The following is a 21138-nucleotide window of genomic DNA, read 5'->3' on the forward strand; positions in this document are numbered from 1 at the left end:
CCAATGAGTTAATTTGCGCGGCGTTTAGACGGGCGCCACGGTGCCTAGGAGATGTTAACTCCCTCGCCTGGTCTACATGAGTTTGTGGGTTCGATCCCGACCCCTGACGCCTGCTGTATATTTGGTTTTTCCCCTCATTTAAAATCAACGTGCATTTAGAGTATTCGGCTGCTATAATTTTCCACGTGATAAGCCACTGTGTTGAGCTATCATTTGTGCAATATAGCTCAGGCCTTACCTGAGAAAAAATATATCTAGTTTAGTTTTAGTATAGCCGTTTAATTATTCTCAGTGATTACATCCCGACCCCTTGACGCCTGCTGCAGTGTATTTGGAGTTTTCGTGTCCCTCTCTCCTTCCCCGTGATCGCATGTATTTTTCTCCGGGTCCTCACGTTTTTTTCCCCTCCACGTTTAGAATCAACATTGCGCGTTTAGAGTTTTTTTTGGCTGCTGCTGTAAATGTCCACGTGACGATAAGCCACTTCCATTAAGCTATCATTTGTGATAGCCAGAGTCGCGTCTGCAAAAGAGCTATATAGCTCAGTGGGCCTTATCTGGTAAAATAAAAAAAATAGTTTAGTTTAGAGTGCATGGGGGTTGCTGAGCACAAGCCCTGAAGGTCCAAAACGTCAAGCAGCCAACAACAAACAGCTGCAGCCCGCTAGGTTACTAATACTAATAATATTGTTGCGGGTGAGTGTAATGAGTGTGTGGTTATCACCTGCAGTGTGGTGAGTGGGTGAGTTTAATGAGTGTGTGGTTGTGACCTGCAGTGTGGTGAGTGGGTGACTGTGATGAGTGTGTGGTTGTGACCTGCAGTGTGGTGAGTGGGTGAGTGTAATGAGTGTGTGGTTATCACCTGCAGTGTGGTGAGTGGGTGAGTTTAATGAGTGTGTGGTTGTGACCTGCAGTGTGGTGAGTGGGTGAGTGTGATGAGTGTGTGGTTATCACCTGCAGTGTGGTGAGTGGGTGAGTGTAATGAGTGTGTGGTTATCACCTGCAGTGTGGTGAGTTTAATGAGTGTGTGGTTGTGACCTGCAGTGTGGTGAGTGGGTGAGTGTGATGAGTGTGTGGTTATCACCTGCAGTGTGGTGAGTGGGTGAGTGTGATGAGTGTGTGGTTGTGACCTGCAGTGTGGTGAGTGGGTGAGTGTGATGAGTGTGTGGTTGTGACCTGCAGTGTGAATGAGTCGAGACAGTCGGTGTCTGATAAACCGAGTCCCCAACACGGGTGGAGGAAGCGCTGAGTGAAGTCCCCGGGAACAGTGACCATGGTGGTAGCAATAGAAGAGTGATAAGGAGGTGGCCGACCTTCGACGAGCGAGCCAGCGGGTGAAGTGGCTCCGCGAGTCGCCGTTCGTCAACCACCACAACCGCTCGATGGTGAACTCCACCGAGCGCGGCGACGTGGCAACACGCACGGCGCGTGTGACCCCTGACCCTCTCCCCACCGCCCCCCACCCCCCAACAAGGTGCTCCGCGGAAAGAAGTTTACTTCATGGCGATCATCGACATCCTCACCCACTACGACGCCAAGAAGAAGGCCGCACACGCAGCCAAGACTGTGAAGCACGGGGTGAGAGTCGGCCCTCGCCGGGCCTTCACAGCACGACTGCTCATGGCACTGCAGCCGTCACCGGGTGGCAGTGCCGCGAGTCCGACCCGTCACCCACGCGCCTTGGCCAATTGAACGCCGCCGCACCCAGTAGAGTGTTTGCGCGTGGCGGTTTGGCCGCTCAAGCCGGGCGATGAAGACATTCGATATAGTGGCGTTGTTGTCCTCTGTGCTGTTCGCCTCATGGCGTCGTTCTCTGGTCTAACACCGGTTGGTGACACGAGGCCGTAGGGGGGGGAGGCCGTTTCTGGTGGAGGCCAATTGGTTTGCATGTTTTGCCACAATTATGGGTGGTTAAGGCAGACTTGATCCCTTGCAATAGTTGTGAGTGTCTAGTTGGTGTTTGAACATCTTAACACCTCCTGTGTTATTGCCTGTTCTTGTGTTTTTCCATCATTTTGATAGTACTGGCACAAAAGTACCCCATAGACATAGCCGTAGCTGTCAGGAGACATCCATGAATCCGACCTCATCACACGCGGTCACGTGTTTCTTAATCTTGAGTGCATTTGCTCACGCCCGAAGCAGAGTGAAGAATCGCCCCACGGTGAAACCAGTTTAACGCTTTCTCTTTTGTCCGGGAACCTTTTTGGCGCGTGGTGGTGGTGGTGTAAACCGCCATTTTCCATAGACGTTAAAGCTAAAATAAACTAAATTTTTATTTGACCATGTAAGGTTCCACTGAGCTGTATAGCGCTTTTTCAGAAGCAACCTGGTCACATATCATAGCTCAACGAAGTGGCTTATTACTTGGAAATTAATACTAGTCAAATAACTCGAAATGCACGTTGATTCTAAATGTGGAGGAGAAGAACCGTGAGGACCTGGAGAAATATCCACACGACCACGGGGAGAGAGACACCCGCAAACTCCAAATATGCAGCAGGCATCAGGGGTCAGGATCGAACCCACGACCTCCTGTATATCAGACGAGGTAGTTAACATACGCTCTGACAAGGTGTATGTACGTATGTTGAACTTCTTTTGCACCGAATGTAGCCAACCATGCTAATCGGGGATGTGGTCCTGCTGGGATCACACGACCACCTCTGTCGCGAGCACCGAACTCTACACGGCACCGCACGCACACACACACACGCGCACACGCGCACACGCGCACGCACGCACACGCACGCACGCGCACACGCACACACGCACACACGGGGGCCGTAGCACCCACAGCCGTTCTTGCGCTGTCGCCTCCGTAGCGCGGGTGTTTGTTGGGTGAACCGCATCGGGCGTGTGTGTGCGTGTGTGCGCGCGTGTGTGTGTGTGCGTGTGTGTGCGTGTGTGCGCGCGTGTGTGTGTGTGAGTCTGTGTGTGCGTGTGTGCGTGTGTGTCCGAGGCTAGCTAGGGGGGGGGAGAGTCACATTCCAGGTATGAATACGAATTTAGTTGGCAGTGTTTGCCGTCATCAACACAGCCTGAGCGGTTGGATGCGTCATGCGGTTTGATCGTCGCAACGATGATGAAAACTGGCAACAAAAATGATGATGATTACAACGATGATGATGACAATGACGATGGCAGTGACGATGATGATAACGATAATGATGATAACGACGATGATGATGACAACAATAATGATGATGACGATGACAACAGCGATGAGGATGATCACGATGACAACGACGACGATGACGATAATGATGATTTTGATGGTGTGTGTGGTGTTATCTGTACGCAGGCTGGAGCGGAAATCTCGACGGTGAACCCCGAGCAGTATTCCAAGCGATTCCTGGACTTCATGGCGAGCATTCTAGAATAGCTTCAATCCTGCCTCCTGGCCTTCGCTTAAAGGCTACAACGTGAATGGTGTATTATTGATATTATTAATATGGTTATCATTATTATTGTCAACAAGTTGATGAGTAAAGTGGGACAATGTTGTTACATAAAAAAAGAGAAAAAAAAAAACATTTTTAAAAAAATGTTTGTTGTTCCAGTGAGTTTTACGCAGCAGAACTTGTGACAGAGTCGTGGAGAGGCGGAGATGATGTGGGGGAGTGAGAGAGGGAGGGAGCGGGAGGGTACGGGGAGTGCCGGGGGGGAGGGGGGTGATATGAGTGTTTTTTTCTGCCATTGCCTTTGCACTAGTTCCGTTAACACCACGACACGACACGCGGGGGTTGGGGTGGGTGGTAGACGGCGAGGGATGCAGACTAACGGAGCGACTACTACGAGTGTGCGCGCGCCGCCTCCTCGTCAGCCGAGCCTTTCATCTTTCCTCTTTCTCTCTGCTGGCCACCTGTGGGCGACCTTTAATCAATCACCACGTCGACCGGTTGCCGTGCGTCGCTTCATGCAGGCCTCGTGGGGAAATGCTCCCCTTAATTTCACGATACAACGACGTGGGTCACCCGCGAGTTCATTCCACGTCTCCTCTCGCTCGCTCGCCGCTCACTTGCTCGTCGCTCACTCGCCGCACGGACGACGAGACGGCTCTTGCTGCGACGGCAGCTCTTGCCGCGGCAGAAGTGGGATGAGCGACCACGGCACGCGGGGACCCACGGCACGCGGGGACCCACGGCACGCGGGGACCCACGGCACGCGGGGACCGCATTCCCGTGTCTTGAGCGCGCTCAGCTCAGCTCCCGAGCCGGCTGGACGCGAAGTTGACGGCTCGTCGGCTGCAGCCGCCCCCCCGGTGGTTTCCCGCGGGGGAGTTGGGAGAAGCACCCCGCTGTAGGAGTGGGCAGCGCACGCCCCGTGGCATCGGTTTCCCAGGTGTTGGCCTGCTGTGTGCTGTCATCTGCCCAGATCTGGAAAGATTTGAAATGTTTCCCGTGACTAAATTGCAACGACAAAAATGACACATTTTCTGCGTTTTTCCCCTTACCCCGAGTCTCGGGTCTCGTGCACAGACGAGAGAGATTGCGTCCCAGAGGCGGGGTGGGATAAGGTTGAGTGCAGATCACCGAATAGAAGCGAGGAGCAAGTTGAACTAGAGGCAGTGGCCTTGCAGGAACGACTGTGGTTGGCCCTTGGATTTGAGGTTGTTGTTTTTCACGCAGACAGCTCGCGCCCGGCCGTAGCCGCAAACGCCTGTCAAGCTCACGGGACGTTCGCACCGCCTCCGACACACAGACTCGGCCACCAGCTCTGGACTTGAGAGCCCGGGTTGAGGGTAGCAGAGAGCGAGAGAGGTGAGGCATGGGAGATGGGAGGAGGATTGGTGAGCGCCACAGTGAGGAGTTGACGGCCGTCTGGAAATCTTAGGCAGGTTGTGCTCGTTGATTTGTCACAGCCGTTTAACAGCAATCTGCTACGTTCCTTCTTCTTGCACAATTGGCGATTCATTTTCCGGAACTCTTTCGTCCCCCAAAAGTTGCAACACCAGAAGTTACGACGGGCGTCATTGTTTGTGGCTGCTAAAAAAAACAATTTTGCCTTTCGCGTGTCAATCCATCGTGGGATGATTCGATTGTGCCGATGACAAGTCTCAGAAGACGGTCAAAGTATGCGGTGTCATTCGAAGAGCCAAAGCCCACAATGAAAAAACTGCACGCCTGCTCGTGATTCAAAGGCCAAATGACGCGAGTGCATCGTTTTATAGACGCCGCTAGGGTTTGTTGCCACTTGTTTGTGCATGGAGAGATCGATACATACGCATCTCAAGGAGGCCACCACAGACAGAGAATGCACACACAGAGCGCTCCCCAGATGCGCTCTGCTGGCTCGTAAGACAGACACCGTCGGTGACAAACGGTGGCTAGGAGATGTTAACTCCCTCGCCTGGTATACAGGAGGTCGTGGGTTCGATCCCGACCCTGACGATGCCTGCTGCTGTATATTTGGAGTGCCTCTCTCCCCTTGGTCACGTGGATTTTTCTCCGGGTCCTCTGGTTTTTCTCTCCACATTTAGAACCAACGTGCATTTAGAGTAATTTGGCTGCTACAAATGTCCACGTGACGATAAGCCACTTCCGTTGAGCTCTCATTTGTGATAGAGTCGCTTCTGAAAAAGAGCTGTATAGCTCAGTGGGTCCCATACCTGGTAAAAGGTAAAAATGTAACAATCCGTTTCCAGAAGGGGAAAAATGGTCCGTGAAGTCAAAACGACGCGCACCTGGGCTCGGAGAAACCTCGGCAGTGGCACCGTGGGGGTTCCGGGGCTCGGCTCCTATTCACGTTGGTGTCAAGAGCATCTTGGGTCATGGTGGCAAACGGCGGGAGAGAGAGAAGGAGAGAGAGTGTGTGTGTGTGCTGTTTGGCAGAAGTATAACAGCAGGAGCGGGGGTCCCACTCGTCAACGTGGTGTGCAGACAGCTGCCTCCTGGCTCACTGCCCAGCTCCCCAGGTCACATCTCTCCCTGTCGCTTTGATGACCCAAAGTTGGCCCGTGAGTGGTGTACTCGGTACAAAGACAAAGATACCCCGTGTAGCCTTAACAGGCTGTTGGAGGCAAGTGCTTGTGAGCGAGCAGCGCATGTGAAGGCCGGCATGGCGCACGATGGGGGTGGGTGGCCAGCACCACCGCACCAGGTACTCATTTGAGGCTGAGTCCACCTAGGGGAGGCCCAAGACCGGCTCCGATAATCGCCACTGAAAGTTGTCGGTGGGAACTCCCGAAGCCCTCGGAAAACGACGCTCCAGACCGTGTGCTCGTGCAGGACGCGTGTGTCCGTGTTGCACAAGGCTGCGGTGGTTGCAGTGAAGTGCCGGACACGGCCACAGTCGGCGAGGCAACAGAATGACAATCGGCAAGGAGCATCCACGCAGCAGCGAAGAGCCCCATCAACCCGAATACAAGAGTCGCAGGCGTCGAATTAGTCTGAAACCCTTCGCTCGCGTGACCCAACACGTAGCCAATGGAGAGGCCAATGCTCTCGCGAAATAATCGCTGTTCCAAGATTCCAAGCGAATAGATGGGACGAAACGGCCGTTCCCTGACTAAAACACGAATTCCTCCAAAACTGCAAATTTTTCAGCCGTGAAACTTCACTCTCTGCCACAAATGCTGCCCGTTTGCATCCGCTCCCTCTCTCTCCGAGTCCCGCCTAAATCACTCCCCCCGCCCTCTGTAGTCCCGAGCGAAAATCTTCGTTGGTCTCAGCCACTTTTCTCAGGGGTCGGCGTGACTTCGACCCTTTCCAGCGGTGCGTCTGTGCGTTAACGCTGACTTTGCCCTCCGCCCCGCCGACCATTCCGGCGATCTCCCTTGTGAGCGCCAGTCCGGTGTCTGCAACCTCTTGAGCCACTTTCCCCGAGATCGGACGGAGCGAGACGGCGTAGCCCCCCCCCCCCCCCCCCCCCGAGGACACCGCGGCGATGTTCGGTCGATTTTGAGAGTCGTCGTGACGAAGCAGCGCTGCCGCACGCCCGAGGGTGGGATGGGGGGGGGGGCACCTTGCCCGATCTCGCGAGGATGGCGTGACAAGTTTACAGCTCTGAATTTAAAAGTGTAACTTCTGTAGTCGATAAGTTGTTTGTTTTTTTCACTGCCCCCCCCCCCCCCCCACCACCACCCTGCCTCTCTCCCCTCACCTTCTCTGGCGTGATCTCTCTGTCTCTGCCAATTATTGCCTCGTGGGCACTGACGCCGTGGGTGTGTGTCGCGTGGTGGTGTTAACTGCGGTGGGTTACTGCCTTTGTTGATGATGATGTTCACAGCGAGAGATACACCAGAGATAGAAATATAAATAATAATAAAAGACAATAATGTTGCTATTTCCAGGAGTTAAGCTGCGCGTGGATCATAGGCGTTCGAGCCAGCCATCTCTGCACCGAGCACGACTAAAGAACAAAGCGTAGCCGTGGTTTACACGTCTTTCTAATCGTTATTATAATTAGTATCATTAAATGTCGTAGTTCTTGGCACACGCCTTTTCGATGTCATTTTCCAACCAAGCATGGCTTTGCTGTTGATAGCCTCTCCCTCCCCTCGTGGCTTTCTCGGTCGGGAGCAAAGTTTCGCGTCAGACGTCGCGCCAACGTTGGGTGGTGAACATCAACGTCTGGCCGTTCGCGTTTGCCGGATGCATGAGGACGAGCAGAGGCGAGCGCGCGCGCGGTCTTGACGCCGAATTCCCGCCGTGTGCAGCAGGATCGATCACTTGCAGCAGCAGCAGCTAGCAGCAGTTAACAGCAGCAGCAGCACGCTGGCTTGCACTGTGGGCTTACTTAAAAGCGTTATTAAATGTTTCGCTGCCGTGTCATTATAAAATTTTTATTGCGTTCACTTTTTCTACCCCCCCCCCCCCCCCCCCCATTGTTTGCCCGTAGCGTCGCGTTTTTTTTTTAACCACGCAACTACTACTCTAGAACAAGCCGCTTGTACATGCGTACATACACACACGCATATCTATAGATGTAGAAACGCTGCCACACGATTTGGGTAAAACCACATTCGACAACTCGGGACGCACCACGGGATTCCGCTACACGCCAGGGCGGGCGGTAGTGGGGGGGGGGCCCTGCTGCAATAACACCAATCTCTTTTGGGGGGCTCGCCCATATTCACTCTCTCGAGCGATATATACAGGGTGCTTCACAAAAAATGTTAACACTCACATGGGACGATCGATGTTGATGGAAAAAGAACGGATAATACACTGTAACATGATAACAAATGTACATTAATAGCTTGAAAAAGTCAGTCTCCATTGTCAACACGTTGCCTGGAATCTTCTCCAGGTGGTCTCCAGAGCCCGGAGGCACATTGCTTGTGGTATTGTTGCAAATTCTCAGAAGTGTTAACATTTTTTGAAGCACCCTGTACATCTAAAACAATATATACACACTCGTGTGTAAAATCTCCTGCTGTGCTGGTAGTTGCACTGCCCTGCACGCTTGACAGCTCCACCACGGTGGCTTGCTCGGCACCGTTGGGATGGAGGTGGTGCGGTGAGGGTGTAGCACCCCCACCACCGCTGCTGCTGCTGTGTTCGGTGAAGCTGCCCCCCCCCCTGGCCAGAGGCTTCACGGCGCCCCCCCCCCCCATAACGACCCTGTCCACTGCTACTCGAACAACGCTGTTTCGTCTCCCCGTTGTGCGCACCTCTACGCAGCAGCACGTTGTGCGCTTGATACAGGCATTGGGGTTAGGGTGTACTCGGCAATTTTGGGGAATTGTTGGGGGGGGGGGGGGCTGCGGAGGTTGCGTGAAGAATTCCCCTGACCCCGTGGACCGGATGGTGAACGGGCGACGGTTCGCCCGACGTTCACCCGACGTTCGCCCGGGTCGCGTGTGTGGAGGAGGGGACGGGCCAACGCACACATCGCAAAATGCGATGGATTGAATACGCTGCGTGAAAGATCAAAAATGTAAAATAGCATCGCTTCGTGAACTGCATACCCCCCCCCCCCATCCTCGCTAACCCCCCCCCCCTCTCCGTAGGCAGTGTTGACGTGAGCCATTCCCATCCCACGGCGACTTCCCAGTGACATGATGACACATACACACACACAAATCCTCGTTCAATTTTCCACACTTCCCTGCGCCCCCTCCCAACCTGACAAAGACGGCTTATTTAAATAACCCTGGATCCGCCTGAAGGAAATTATCCCATTTCCTCTTGGTTTATAAGAAAAAACGTGACAGCTGGTTTTGTTTGTGTGGGTGGGGGGCGGTAGTGTAGCGGTTAGCGCGCTGCGCTACGAACCCAGAGAGCCCCAGGCTTGATTCCCGCTCACGGCCAACACCAGTGATGGATTATCTGGACCGGGCTTGGGCCTCCCCTAGGTCGACTCGGCCTCAAATTAGTTCCTGGTGCGGTGTGTATAAAACATCGCCACCCAAATCCCCTTTGTGTTTGGGGCTGGTAATATGCGGGGTAGGATGGATGGGTGTGGAGGGCCTGCAGACCAAAGTAAATCGGAAGGTTGTGCACCGTGAAAGTTGTCAAGTACACACACGGTGTACTAAACACCACCTCCATCACCTTGTCATCTAATTTGAACGATTACACTTTGTTTTACCGGGTAAGGCCCACTGAGCTATGTAGCTTTTTTTTCAGAAACGACCTGGCCATCACAATTGATAGCTCAACAAAGTGGCTCATCATCACGTCAAAATTTTACCGGCCAAATACTCCCAAACGCATGTCGAAAATTTTCAATGATTGTGGGAGAAACCCGGAGGACCCGGAGAAAAATCCACGTGACCACCAGGAGAGAGTCACCGCAAACTGCAAATATACAGCAGCAGGCGTCAGGGACTGGATTGAACCCACGACCTCCTGTAGACCCGTGAGGTAGTTAACATCTCCGAGCCACCGTGGCGCCCATCTGAATGCCCCGTGAATGAACTCCGGCAGTGCGGCTGTACAGCACGGAGAAGCGCGCACCGTTATTATTGTATACTACCCGGCCTTCGCGAAGTAATAACATTTTTTTGTACTATATTATAAGAAAAGCGCGTTCACCAATTCGACGCAAATAGCGCTCCAACAAAACAGCTTTCCGGCGCAAGGAACCGCAGTCGACGGCCTCTTTGAGTGGGTTGGTCGGCTGCTATTGTTTTTTTTCTTTTAATGGAAAATTTTTGCTATCGGTGCGTCGTTGTCGTCGTGGTCACCCTGTCTGCGTGCGTGTGTGTGGCTGGTACCGTGCGCGGCGTTGAACGTCCGATTACGTTGTGTGCACTTCCCCCCCCCCCTCCACCCCACACACCGTGTACACAACGTGAAGACTTCACCTGTTGATTTGTCGTCGTAACATTAACATTCGTCCTCGTTCCCCTCCGTTTGTTTTTTTTTGCTGCCAGTTGTAGCAATGACTGTAATGTACGTTATTATGCATTTTAAATATATAAGCAAAAACAAAAACGCCACGGGCGGCTCACGCAGTCACGTTTTTAATACACGTTTAAAACAATCCGCCGCCTGTGCGCTTCTAGACGTTTTGGGTTTTTTTCCCCAGGGGTGCCTTTGAATCGTCGTTCAGCATCGAATCATCACCGACCGCTTCCAAGAAGATGTCTTCCTTTGTAAGGACGCAAGACGACAAACTAAAATCAAAGAGTTATTCTCAAGAAATTGGTTTGTCCATCTAGATGATGATTTAAAAATGCACATAGCTCCAATTGGCTTCCTAATATCGGAAGGAAGAGCGTTCCAGACGGCCAGCAAAGCGCGCAAGATGCGGTGGTTAGTTCGCGTGATGGGTTATGCTCCTTGAAGAGATCAGCCAAACAATGTTGTACACGCTGCAGCTTGGTGACGTTCTTTGGCAGACGTCCTGTAGAGTAAGTGAATTGTCGCCACTGCTTCCAGGAGAAGATGTCTTCGTTTGTAAGGACGCAAGACTTTGTCCCGGGGAACCCTGCCGTCGCCAATGCAACGATCACCACGCAGCAACCACAGTGGTGGCGAGTTTGCTGCTCGTTGCAGGGGGGTTCTCGGTTCGCCATCCAGGATGGCCGCCCTGGTCAATAGCGCGGGGTAGTGCGCGTTGTACACAAACGCCATGCCCGTTTGTTTCACCGAGGGTGTTAAAAAGATGCAGCGATTGTCGGTCCCTAATCTTATAAACAATAAAACTCAACACGTTCGTCAATAAAACTGTAGCCTTAAAAGGAAAAAAGTATATAATAGGTCACTTTGCAGGCAGTGTCTTCATTCCATAGGGTTGGCCATAGTGTTCCCTTCCGATTAGCACGGTTGGCTACGTACGATGGGAAAGAACTTAAACGTACACACGTTATGTTCTCAATTTTTTTTTAAATACCCGCAAATTACGTCATTGGGAAACACATAGACTAATGCCCACTTGCAGAATTAACTTTTGCCACGTAGGGACAGCAACCACTGGGGGTGGGTATCCTTCAAACGGATGAGATGCAACCCGACTTGCGATGCTGGGGGCGGTAGAACGAGCGGCTCCCAGACGGAGGGTTCAAGTCATTGTTCAAGCAACGGAGTTCAAGTCCTCACTTGTGTACCCCACTTTGTGATGGAAGTCCACGGTGGTTCTATAGATAGACTCGCCTCCGCCATACGAACATGGAATTCCCACCACTGGCTCAGGGCGGTATACAGGAGGTGAAGCACCACCGCCTCGGTGCTCATTCGAGAAGAACATCACTTTGACATTTTCTTGTCTGGGCCATAGAGCGGCTGTGGCCTCAAATAATTATCATCAAACCACTCACATGTGACACTCATCCCCTGATCACTGCTGCTGCTCGAGAAACGATTGTCCAGCCGACTCGAACCTAAACCAGCACCCTGTAAGTACAGACGGCGTTATACATCTCTGGCACATTCGTGAGATGCAAAACGTCGTTTGAAACGTGGGCCCATTCACGATCACATCTGGGAGTATATTGGGCAGCGTTGTTGAGTCACGAGCTCAATGGAGGGTCACCATCCCCCGACGTCCTTGAGAATGGATATGGCACCTCGCTTGTATGTGTGTAACGTAACTACTTCAGAGACACGAACTGTAGAGGGCTTTATTATTTCTCGGCATAATACAGCTACGACTTAATAACAGTCACAGGTTACTTAGCGCTGACTATATAGCTGGCTGACTATATAGCGACGACGGCGATGTCTAACTATACAGCGGGTTGACTGCATCGCGATGACGGCGACGAAGAGATGACGGCAATGACGATGATGACAGCGATGACCACCAGGACCCTGAACCCCACTGTGCCCAGAACCCCGTTCCTCTCCGCCTTTTATCCCCCCAGCGTGGCCTGGCCACGCCTCTCTTCTCGCACTCTCCAGTGGGTTCTGGGAGCTTCCGGATAGATCCCCTCTGACCCTTAGCCTAGTTAGCCCCCCTTGTGGTCGCTCACGTGCATGCTCTCTTCCGTTTGTGTGCTGTTCTCCCACCCGTAATTATCCCTTATGGCTGCCAGTCGGTGCACTGTCTCTACATATGTATGTGTAGTGTCAACGATTCGGAGACAGAGTTTATAGGAGGCACCTTCATTAACAACTTCCACGGTCTCGTCCACACTCTCCACAGTAGTTTAGCTCAGCCTATACACAACACGAGCCGTCCAACACTGACGGCGCTGACTGAAATAGCCAACTACTATCCTTCGTAGCGCAATATCTAGCGGAGACGTTGAGCGACGACGGCGACAAGACGACAGCAACGACGAGACGAGTCCACTCCCAGAACCGGCAGCCTCGATCTCCTGCTCTCGACTCCTTTTATGCTCCCAGCGCGGCCTGGCTCCGCTAGCCGGTTCCAGGGGCCTCCAGATGGGGTCCTTAGTGACCCTTGCCGTAGTTCCTCTCTGCCAACGCACCGTGTACTGTCTGTCCACAGTTGCCGCCGATGTCCACCAGCCGGCGCTACTACACTACATCTGTATGTTGAACTTCTTTTCGAGACTGTACGTAGCCAACCGTGCTCATCCGAGGTGTGTTTTGGCACGGTTGTCTACGTATGGTGCGAGACAAGTTAAAGGTACTGTACGTGTACAAACTAAACACAAGGCGTTTCTAAATAAATGAGTTTGCTACCTAGATTTTAGAAGTGCATGGCTCCCAGTGGCGTCCTGATTTCGGAAGTAAGAGCGTTCCAGACGGCCGCAGAAGCTCATCCGAAAGCGTGCGATGCAGTCAAAGTCTTTGTTCGACAGCTAGCCAGAAGCTGCTGTGGGGATGACCGGAGTTGGCGTGATGATGGGTTATGTTCCTCAGCGAGTAAAGCAGAGCGAGAGAGACATCCACCAATATATGGGGCGGGGGGGGCAGGGGGAAAATGAGTTGTCAAACTCCAGTCCATGGGCCATCCGTCTGCCAGATGCGTGCCACGGATTGACATTTGGCGTTTGGTAGACCGCATCGGAATAATCTTTTTTGAGAATCAAGCCGCAGCGTGCGGCCCCACTGCAACCAACACAAAGCCTCCGATTTAAATGGCGCGCTCGCCCGCCTTGTGGGAGATAATCCCATCAAAAGCGAGTAGTCTCAAGATTATCAACAGGGGGACAGGCTGCAACAGTTGCACCCCGTGCCGGTCTTCACAGGTCACTTGCGAATAGCCCGTGTCCAGGTCATAGTGGAGGCAGTCTTTGGTACATTGTCCAGTTTATAGTGGGAGGAGCCTTTGGTTCATTGTTATCGTGGCACTAGAGCAGGAGTCGGCAACCAAAGTAACAAGAAGAATCCGGTACAAAACTCAGTATTTCAAGAGCCGCAATACACAGGTGGCTGGCTGCATTCCCTGTCAAGGCTGGTGTCAAATGTTGGGCCCATTGAGTCTACGGGTGAAGACCCCACGCGCTTTGTTTATTGCCCCTTGTAACCACCACACTTATGGCCAAAAGCACTTACGACGCACCGAGTATCGTCAGATCTCATAAACTCATCACGATTTATTTTTAGGAGTCTTGGACAATGCTTGGATGGACGAGCACCATGTCTGGTTATCGGCTGCGGGGCTACGTGGTGGGTCAAAGAGGGCAGTGCAGAAAAAATGTGTTGTTCGGTACTTCTACGCTCCCCGCCTAAACCAACCCTCACCGCATCGCCTAGAAATGGGCGAATTTTTTCCCGTACGGTGTCAGGGAGGTGCTCACCCAGCTGTGGATTGGCTGAGGGCCTGGGCATGTCCACCCGGAGAAGGTTCGATTAGGCTAGGGGGTCAGCAACCGAAATAACAAGAAGATACATTTTTCTGAATTCGGTAACTTTTTTTTACATAAAAAAACAAACTCATTATTTCAAGAGCCGCACTGCACGTGAATACGAGACGTCACGAAGCAGCCCTTGGCCGCCACGGTGGCTTGGAGATGTTAACTCCCTCGCCTGATATACAGGAGGTCATGGGCAAAGGCGGAGCTAGGATTTTCAGGTAGGGGGGGCAACCCCTCCAGCAATAAAAAATGATCTGAGTTGTTATTAAGTAAGGACTTGTCCTTTGCTTTTTATTCGACGCGTGGCCTGGAAGTATGACATCATTTGATCGTCGCAGAAGTCTCCTCGACATACAGCAGCATGGCAGCATTGAGGTGCGCAAACGCGTCGCCAACGACAACGTCAGTATCAGCCGCAGCAATCGGTAGACAAGGTGGTAGGCGACCTTGGCCCGGCCGGTCTGCACCAGCATGACCGATAGTTCAGGGAGCATGTCTACATTCTTCAATAGCTTGTCCTTCTCTATCTCCCTGCCGAAGTGCGAAGTGGACCAGCTGCTGATCGAGAAGCATTAGGTCGACGTCAGGAAAGTCGATCATGGAGAACTTGCGGGCCAGCTCCACGAGCTTGTCGGCATTGAACGAGGCGAAGAGCTTGCGTGGGGAGATACATGCTGCTAGGCGGAGCATCTCCATCGACTCGGCGCTGAATCTGTCGACGAACTCGGCCAGCATCTTATCGATCGCTGCCTAGAACAGGTCGACACGGAAAACATGATCATTGGTGTTCATGTGCCCAACGCGACGAAGCCGGCCAGGTCGGACGAAGTTGGCCGCCATATCGGGCACCTCGATCTTGTGGGTCTCACAGAACCGCTGCACCTTGTGGAGCAGGTCGTCGTCGCCGGTAACGCGCATCTCTGTCAGCGCTTCGACGACGCCATCAACCAACCGCAACGCATTGATAATGTCCTGGTCCTTCGTTTGCAGCGCCTGCCACAGGTCATGCGTGATGAGCAGCATCTTCTCCATTAGGTGCAAGATGAACACAAACTTGAACGTGCACATGCCATCGAGCAGGCGCGTCGCCTCTATCCGCTGCTCCGACTTGCTGCCGTCCGTCTGCACATGCTGGATGACTTGCGTCGTCGCGCCGGACATGTCGATCGAGCGACGCAGCGTGCGCCAGAACGACGACCAGCGCGTGTCGCCTGGGCGCACCAACGCCGTCTCCTGGTTCAGACCACGGCCCGTCTCGACCAGCAGCTCGATGATCATCTCCAGCACGATCTTCTTCTGCGTGTTGATGAGATCGTCGCCACATTGATGATGTCATTGACCAATGCGAATAACAGGCCGATGTCGGGGACGCTATCCTTGCAAGCAGCAACCAGCGCGTGTTGGAGCTTGTGCGCCCAGCAGTGCCCGTAACAGGCCAAATCGTTCAGCTGCTTGATCTCAGGGCTTGCAGGCCGTTGATCTCGCCGCTCATATTGGACGCGCCATCGTGGGCCTGCTCGCGAGCGCGATTGGTCTGCATGTCGACAACGGAATCGCAGAGCGTGGGGGCGCACGTGTCGGTGACGTGCTTCAGGTCGACGAGACGCTCACGCAGCACGCCACTCTTGATCTCAACGAAGCGGTTAACGACGGCCAGTTGCTCCTTCTGGCTCGCATCGTGCGTCTTGTCCGCCATGATGCAGTAGAATGCGTCGGCTTGTTCATCATCATCGAGGAGCTTTCGGACGCATTATCCTTCTGGAGTCGTTAAAATAGGTACCACTTTGTGGGAAAACCAACAGTGGTTGTCCTACACCAGCAAGTGTGTTTGCATGTTTTATTCACAAGTACGCGTGGTTAATGCAGACTGGAAGCCTTGCAAAAGGGTTTCTATTTGGTGTTTAAACATCTTAACTCCTTTTTTATTGCCAGAAAGGATAAAGCCTATAATCTTATTTTTTCATCATTTTGATATCACTGGCAAAAAGGTCCCACCGATAGCGGTTGCCCTGCCTTGTGGATAGAAGACTCGCTTCCGCCAATGCCTCTCACACTGTTCATCTGAGCGAGAAATCGCCCACTTATGTTTCGCTCGGGTCACAGAGCGGCCGTGGCTTTCACTGATTTATCTCGATTATTAAAGCACCTCCGCTCACAAACCTCGTGTGTCCCCAATCGCTACTGCCGCCGCCGCTGCTGATCGAGGGAGAGCAATGATGGACCCAGTCGACCCCAACGTGAATCGGATGGAGCAGCACTCAAACCCCGTGATGGCGTCGAGAAGATTCAGGGGTCCGATTCGACTCTGCTGGTGATGGCTCCGGTGGCGACTGAAAGTCGGAGTTGGTGGACCACTCGGACATGGAACCATCGCGTGCCATCGGTGTTTCTCTGTCTTCTGCTGATGTGGGCGCAGGGGATCAAGGCAGCTGGGAACGGCACCAGGATCAGCGGAGTCGCGTGACGTCGCCGTCACGTCTCCTTTGTGTCTAAACGGAATGGAACGGCGCTGTTCGGGGAATTATGTTGGGACTTTGACACGTAGTCGGCTTTCGCGACCGATGTTCATGACAAAGGTGCTTTCGGGTTAGATCGCGCGAGTAGAAATGTGTCGTTAACCCGCCACCACCCGACGCAGCCAATTATGAAGGTTTTGTCAAGTTAACAAAACGTGCAATTTAGTTACTGCTTCAACCCACCGGTGTGTTGGAGAGTAAATCCAAAACATTTACAGTTTCAGCCCTGCGACGTTTCGCTGGTGATTACATTCAACGTCAACGCGCGATTTTGCCAGATTTGTGGCACCTTTCGTTTACGTGACAAACCTCACCCATTGGCTGTGTCGGGTGGTGGCGGGTTTACGACACATTTATACTTACGCGATCCAACCCATGAAACCTTTATTATTTTTAATAATTAGTTTGGCACCCCAACCACATCCTCCACTTCGCTTTCTCATTCACGAACACCCCAAGGACAACATCGGTGAGTCGTCCATGCATCTCTAATCTTGAACAAACCTCTCAATAGGATTATTGTGGATCGCCGTACCGTGTACTCTCGTGGTAGTGCCTTACGCCAGATATAATACCTTATCTTGAGCCATTCCTGCGGCAGTTCTGGAATATTTCGAGTGAGGAGATAAGTCGTCCGTGGTTACACCAACAGCACCAAAGACAAAGATCCCCCGTATATCCCGACCAGACTGTTGGGGCAAGTGCAGTTAGCGAGTACCTATGAAGGCCGACACGATGGGGTGGGTGGTCAAGACCACGCCCGGCCGCCTTTGTCTCCCAAGCGGCGATGTTTACACACGGGGCCGGGCACCGGTTCGAATATCTCGTCACTGGTGTTGGTGGCCTTGAGCGAGAATCGAACTCGGGTCGCCAGGTTCGTAACGCAGCGTAGCCACACTGCTACGCGACTACTGCTCCACCCCCCACAGCACACAGGACGACAAAGATCCCCCGTATAGCCTTAACAGACTGTTGGGGCAAGTGCCGTTAGCGAGCACCTATAAAGGTGGCCAACACCACGCCCGGCCGCCTTTGTCTCCCTAGTAGGCGATGTTTATACACCGCACCAGGTACTCATTTGAGGCTGAGTCGACCTAGGAGAGGCCCAGGACCGGTTCAGATAATTGCCACCAGTGTTGGCCATGAGCGAGAATCGAACCCGGGTCGCCGGGTTCGTCACGCAGCGCGCTAACCGCTACACCACCGCTCCCCACAACAGACACAGACACACACACAGACCCACACAACACACACACAGAGACACACAGAGAGACACACACACAGAGACACAGACACACAGAGAGACGAGCAGCTGTGACGAAAGCCGCTTGCGCAGTGGGAGGTGGAGAGTCTCGTGTCAACTCGGAGCGAGCGGGGTGGGGGGGGGGGTCACAGCGCACGTTCAGCCGCTTGCTGAAGGGACCTTTCCTGAAGCGCCTTCATTGGCGGCCAAATACATGACGAGGCAGATTGTTCAATTGTTTGCGTTTTGTTGTTGCTGGATTGAATGATACACAATATTCGGGGTGGTGCTGTGTGGTGTACGGGGTTTGGCACTCGACTGTCCGTGCACAATGCCGCCACTTCGGTTAGATCTCCCGGTGCGGCAGTTGAAACAAATGGCAAAATTATTGAAGCCCCTTCCTCCCCGTCACCGCCTCTGTCCACTCTGTGGTCAGTGCAATGGGAACACCGCACGGCAGGTCGCGTGTGGTGAAGTGAAGCTGACGAGACGTTGACTCCCTCGCCTGGTCTGCAGGAGGCTCGTGATTTAGATCCCGACTCTGACGCCTGCTGCTACTGCTGTATATTTGGAGTTTGCGTATCTCTCTCTCTCCCCGTAGTCGCGTGGATTTTTCTAGGGGTCCGTATATTTTTTGCCCCCCTCTACATTTAGAATCAACGTCGCATGAGCATGCGGCTGCTATAAATTTCCACATCAGCCACTTCGTTGAGCTATTATTTTTAGCCAGGTCGCTTCTGAAGAAGAGCTAAACAGCTCGATGGGCCTTACCTGGTAATAAAAAATACAAATTACAGGCTGTTTCAAAAAGATGGACCCGATTTGAAATCGCTATTTCTCTGCGACCACGAATCGCCCATGAATGAAACTCTTACCACTTGAAAGGGCGGGGCATAGAGAGGAAGGCGGGGCATAGAGAGGAAGGCGGGGCATAGAGGGGGCGGGGCATAGAGAGGAAGGCGGGGCATAGAGAGGGCGGGGCATAGAGAGGGCGGGGCATAGAGAGGAAGGCGGGGCATAGAGAGGGCGGGGCATAGAGAGGGCGGGGCATAGAGAGGGCGGGGCATAGGGTTTCAAATGATCACAGCTGGATGCCTCTCCCAGCGCGCAAACAGCCCCTAGCCTCAGTCATTCGCAAGGCCCACTGCCGCAACGTTGGATAGGTCGCACAGGACCCCAAGACTTGGCGCTACACTCTTGGCCCCCAAGATCACCCCCAGACATCACCCCCAGACATCACCACACCCTGCGGCCTTTTCTTGTGGGGATACGTCAAAGACTGGGGTGTTTTTTCGCCACCATTAGCAACTAATCTGGATGACCTCAAAAACAGAATCACGGCAGCGGTGACTTCAGTGGAAGAAGAAACTTTGAGAGGCGCTTGGGACGAATTAAACTATCGTCTCGATGTTGTCCCTACAGCAGGTGGAGGGCACATATAGCATTTATACAATGGTTAATAAAACTAGATAACTCATTAAACCGTTTGTAACTTTTAGTGTTATTGTAACATGTTGGCATCGTGAAATATACTGCTTTGAAATTGGGTCCATACTTTTGCACGATGTCTAGCCGGCGTGGAAGAGTTTGCCAACCGATTGCCGTCTACAGGGGGGGGGCCTCTGCGCTATGCGGCCATCAGTGGAGTGAGAAGGTCATTGCAGGGCTGCGCCTTTGCCATGCTAATGACACCCCCCCCCCCCCCAACACGTCTCCAGCCATCGACTCGTGGGGTGCAGCGCGTCACGCCCTCCACACCAGGGGTCGGCAACATTTCAAGGGGTCAGAAGGGATGACGTCATTGTTTCTTGCTTTGTCTTTGGGGCCGTCCATAAATGACGTCACGCACCTGGGGGGGGGGCGGTCAGACATTTGTGACGATGTGTGACGAGGGAGGGGGTGGCTGTTGGAGAAATGTGACGTCACATCAAAATGCGCAACTTTAAATAAATATAGACAACACGTTCTATTTAATTAAATATACTTTTTAATAAATGTTTTCTTCTACAACATCAGAGTGCAGCGCCACATTAAATACGCACTACAATGACAATAGTTTAAAGCGATTTGAAGCATGTTTTATTTGGGGGGGGGGCAGAGCTTGTGGCGTCATATTTGAGGGGGGGTCTGACGTTTTGTGACACCGTGTGACGCGTGACGTCATTTATGGACGGCCCCTTTGACCAAAATAGCACGGAGAGCCGCATCACACGCAGCGCGACTTGTACACCGACACAGCAGCAGGTACACAGCAGATGACACAGTCTCGCTTCGACTAAACAGGAGATGGAATAGACTGCGTCTATTTAGACCCCCCACCCCACCTGGTTATTCTTTAACATTAACGTTTGACTGTTGTACATTTTGTCTGCAAGACATTTCATCGCGACCCATTCCCTGCCATATTTAAGAAACCGTGTTTATGTCAAATTATGTTTTTAAATGTAAGTTGTTTTAAGACGATTGCTCCCAACCGGGCAGTCGAAGAGCCGCAAGGGGGCAGCCGAAGAGCCGCTGCATGCGGCTCTGGAGCCACAGGTCGCAGACCCCAGATCCGCACTATCCACAGCCCAATCCCGCCTGTGACAGCAGCCCAATCGTTGCCAATTGACACTGGGGGTGTCCACAGCGATGGTAGATACACAGCGCTACGTGTTGGGAGATGGAACGCGATTCTAATCCCGCATCTCTGATTAGCTCTGTTGGCTACGTATGGTGCGAAACCAGTTCAACATACATGCACACAAGTAACTTATTTATGATTACAGCAATTTTAATGAGGGACTGACTCTCAAACAGGGCTCCATGACTTCTGGCTCGAGATACAGTATATTGTCGGCGTAAGGCACTACCACTAGAGTACAATGTACGCGCTATCCATAGCAATCTTACATCATAGTGCCTTTGACCCTGTGAGTGAGTGAACGAATGGGTTTACACCAGGGGGTGGGCAACCAAAACAACAACAAGAGAGACGTTTCTTTTTTCTCCTGAATGTCAAGAGTTTCGTAACGAGCCGCATGCGGCTCAGGAGGGTACCTGGTGGTGGTGGTGTATCCTGGTGGTGATGGTGGTGGTGGTGCTTGGTGGTGGTGCTGGTGGTGGTGGTGTATCCTGGTGGTGATGGTGGTGGTGGTGTTTGGTGGTGGTGCTGGTGGTGGTGGTGTATCCTGGTGGTGATGGTGGTGGTGGTGCTTGGTGGTGGTGCTGGTGGTGGTG

General features: G+C 52.7%; 1 protein-coding gene across 4 annotated transcripts in view; it reads left to right on the forward strand.

Moving 5' to 3' along the window:
* Positions 1-10385, forward strand: part of LOC133355754 (phosphatidylinositol 5-phosphate 4-kinase type-2 alpha-like) — a 225429-nt gene extending 215044 nt beyond the window's left edge. For all 4 annotated transcript variants that reach the window (XM_061573080.1, XM_061573089.1, XM_061573097.1 and 1 more), the window contains 2 exons: positions 1474-1577; positions 3304-10385. In XM_061573080.1, the coding sequence (XP_061429064.1) occupies positions 1474-1577; positions 3304-3384 (185 nt within the window). In that variant the 3' untranslated portion in view covers positions 3385-10385. The remainder of the gene's footprint in view (positions 1-1473; positions 1578-3303) is intronic.
* Positions 10386-21138: the final 10753 nt, after the last annotated feature.

The sequence above is a fragment of the Lethenteron reissneri genome, chromosome 7 (assembly GCF_015708825.2).
Source record: "Lethenteron reissneri isolate LAM-NWPU_2019-01 chromosome 7, ASM1570882v1, whole genome shotgun sequence".
Classification (NCBI taxonomy): Eukaryota; Metazoa; Chordata; class Hyperoartia; order Petromyzontiformes; family Petromyzontidae; genus Lethenteron; species Lethenteron reissneri.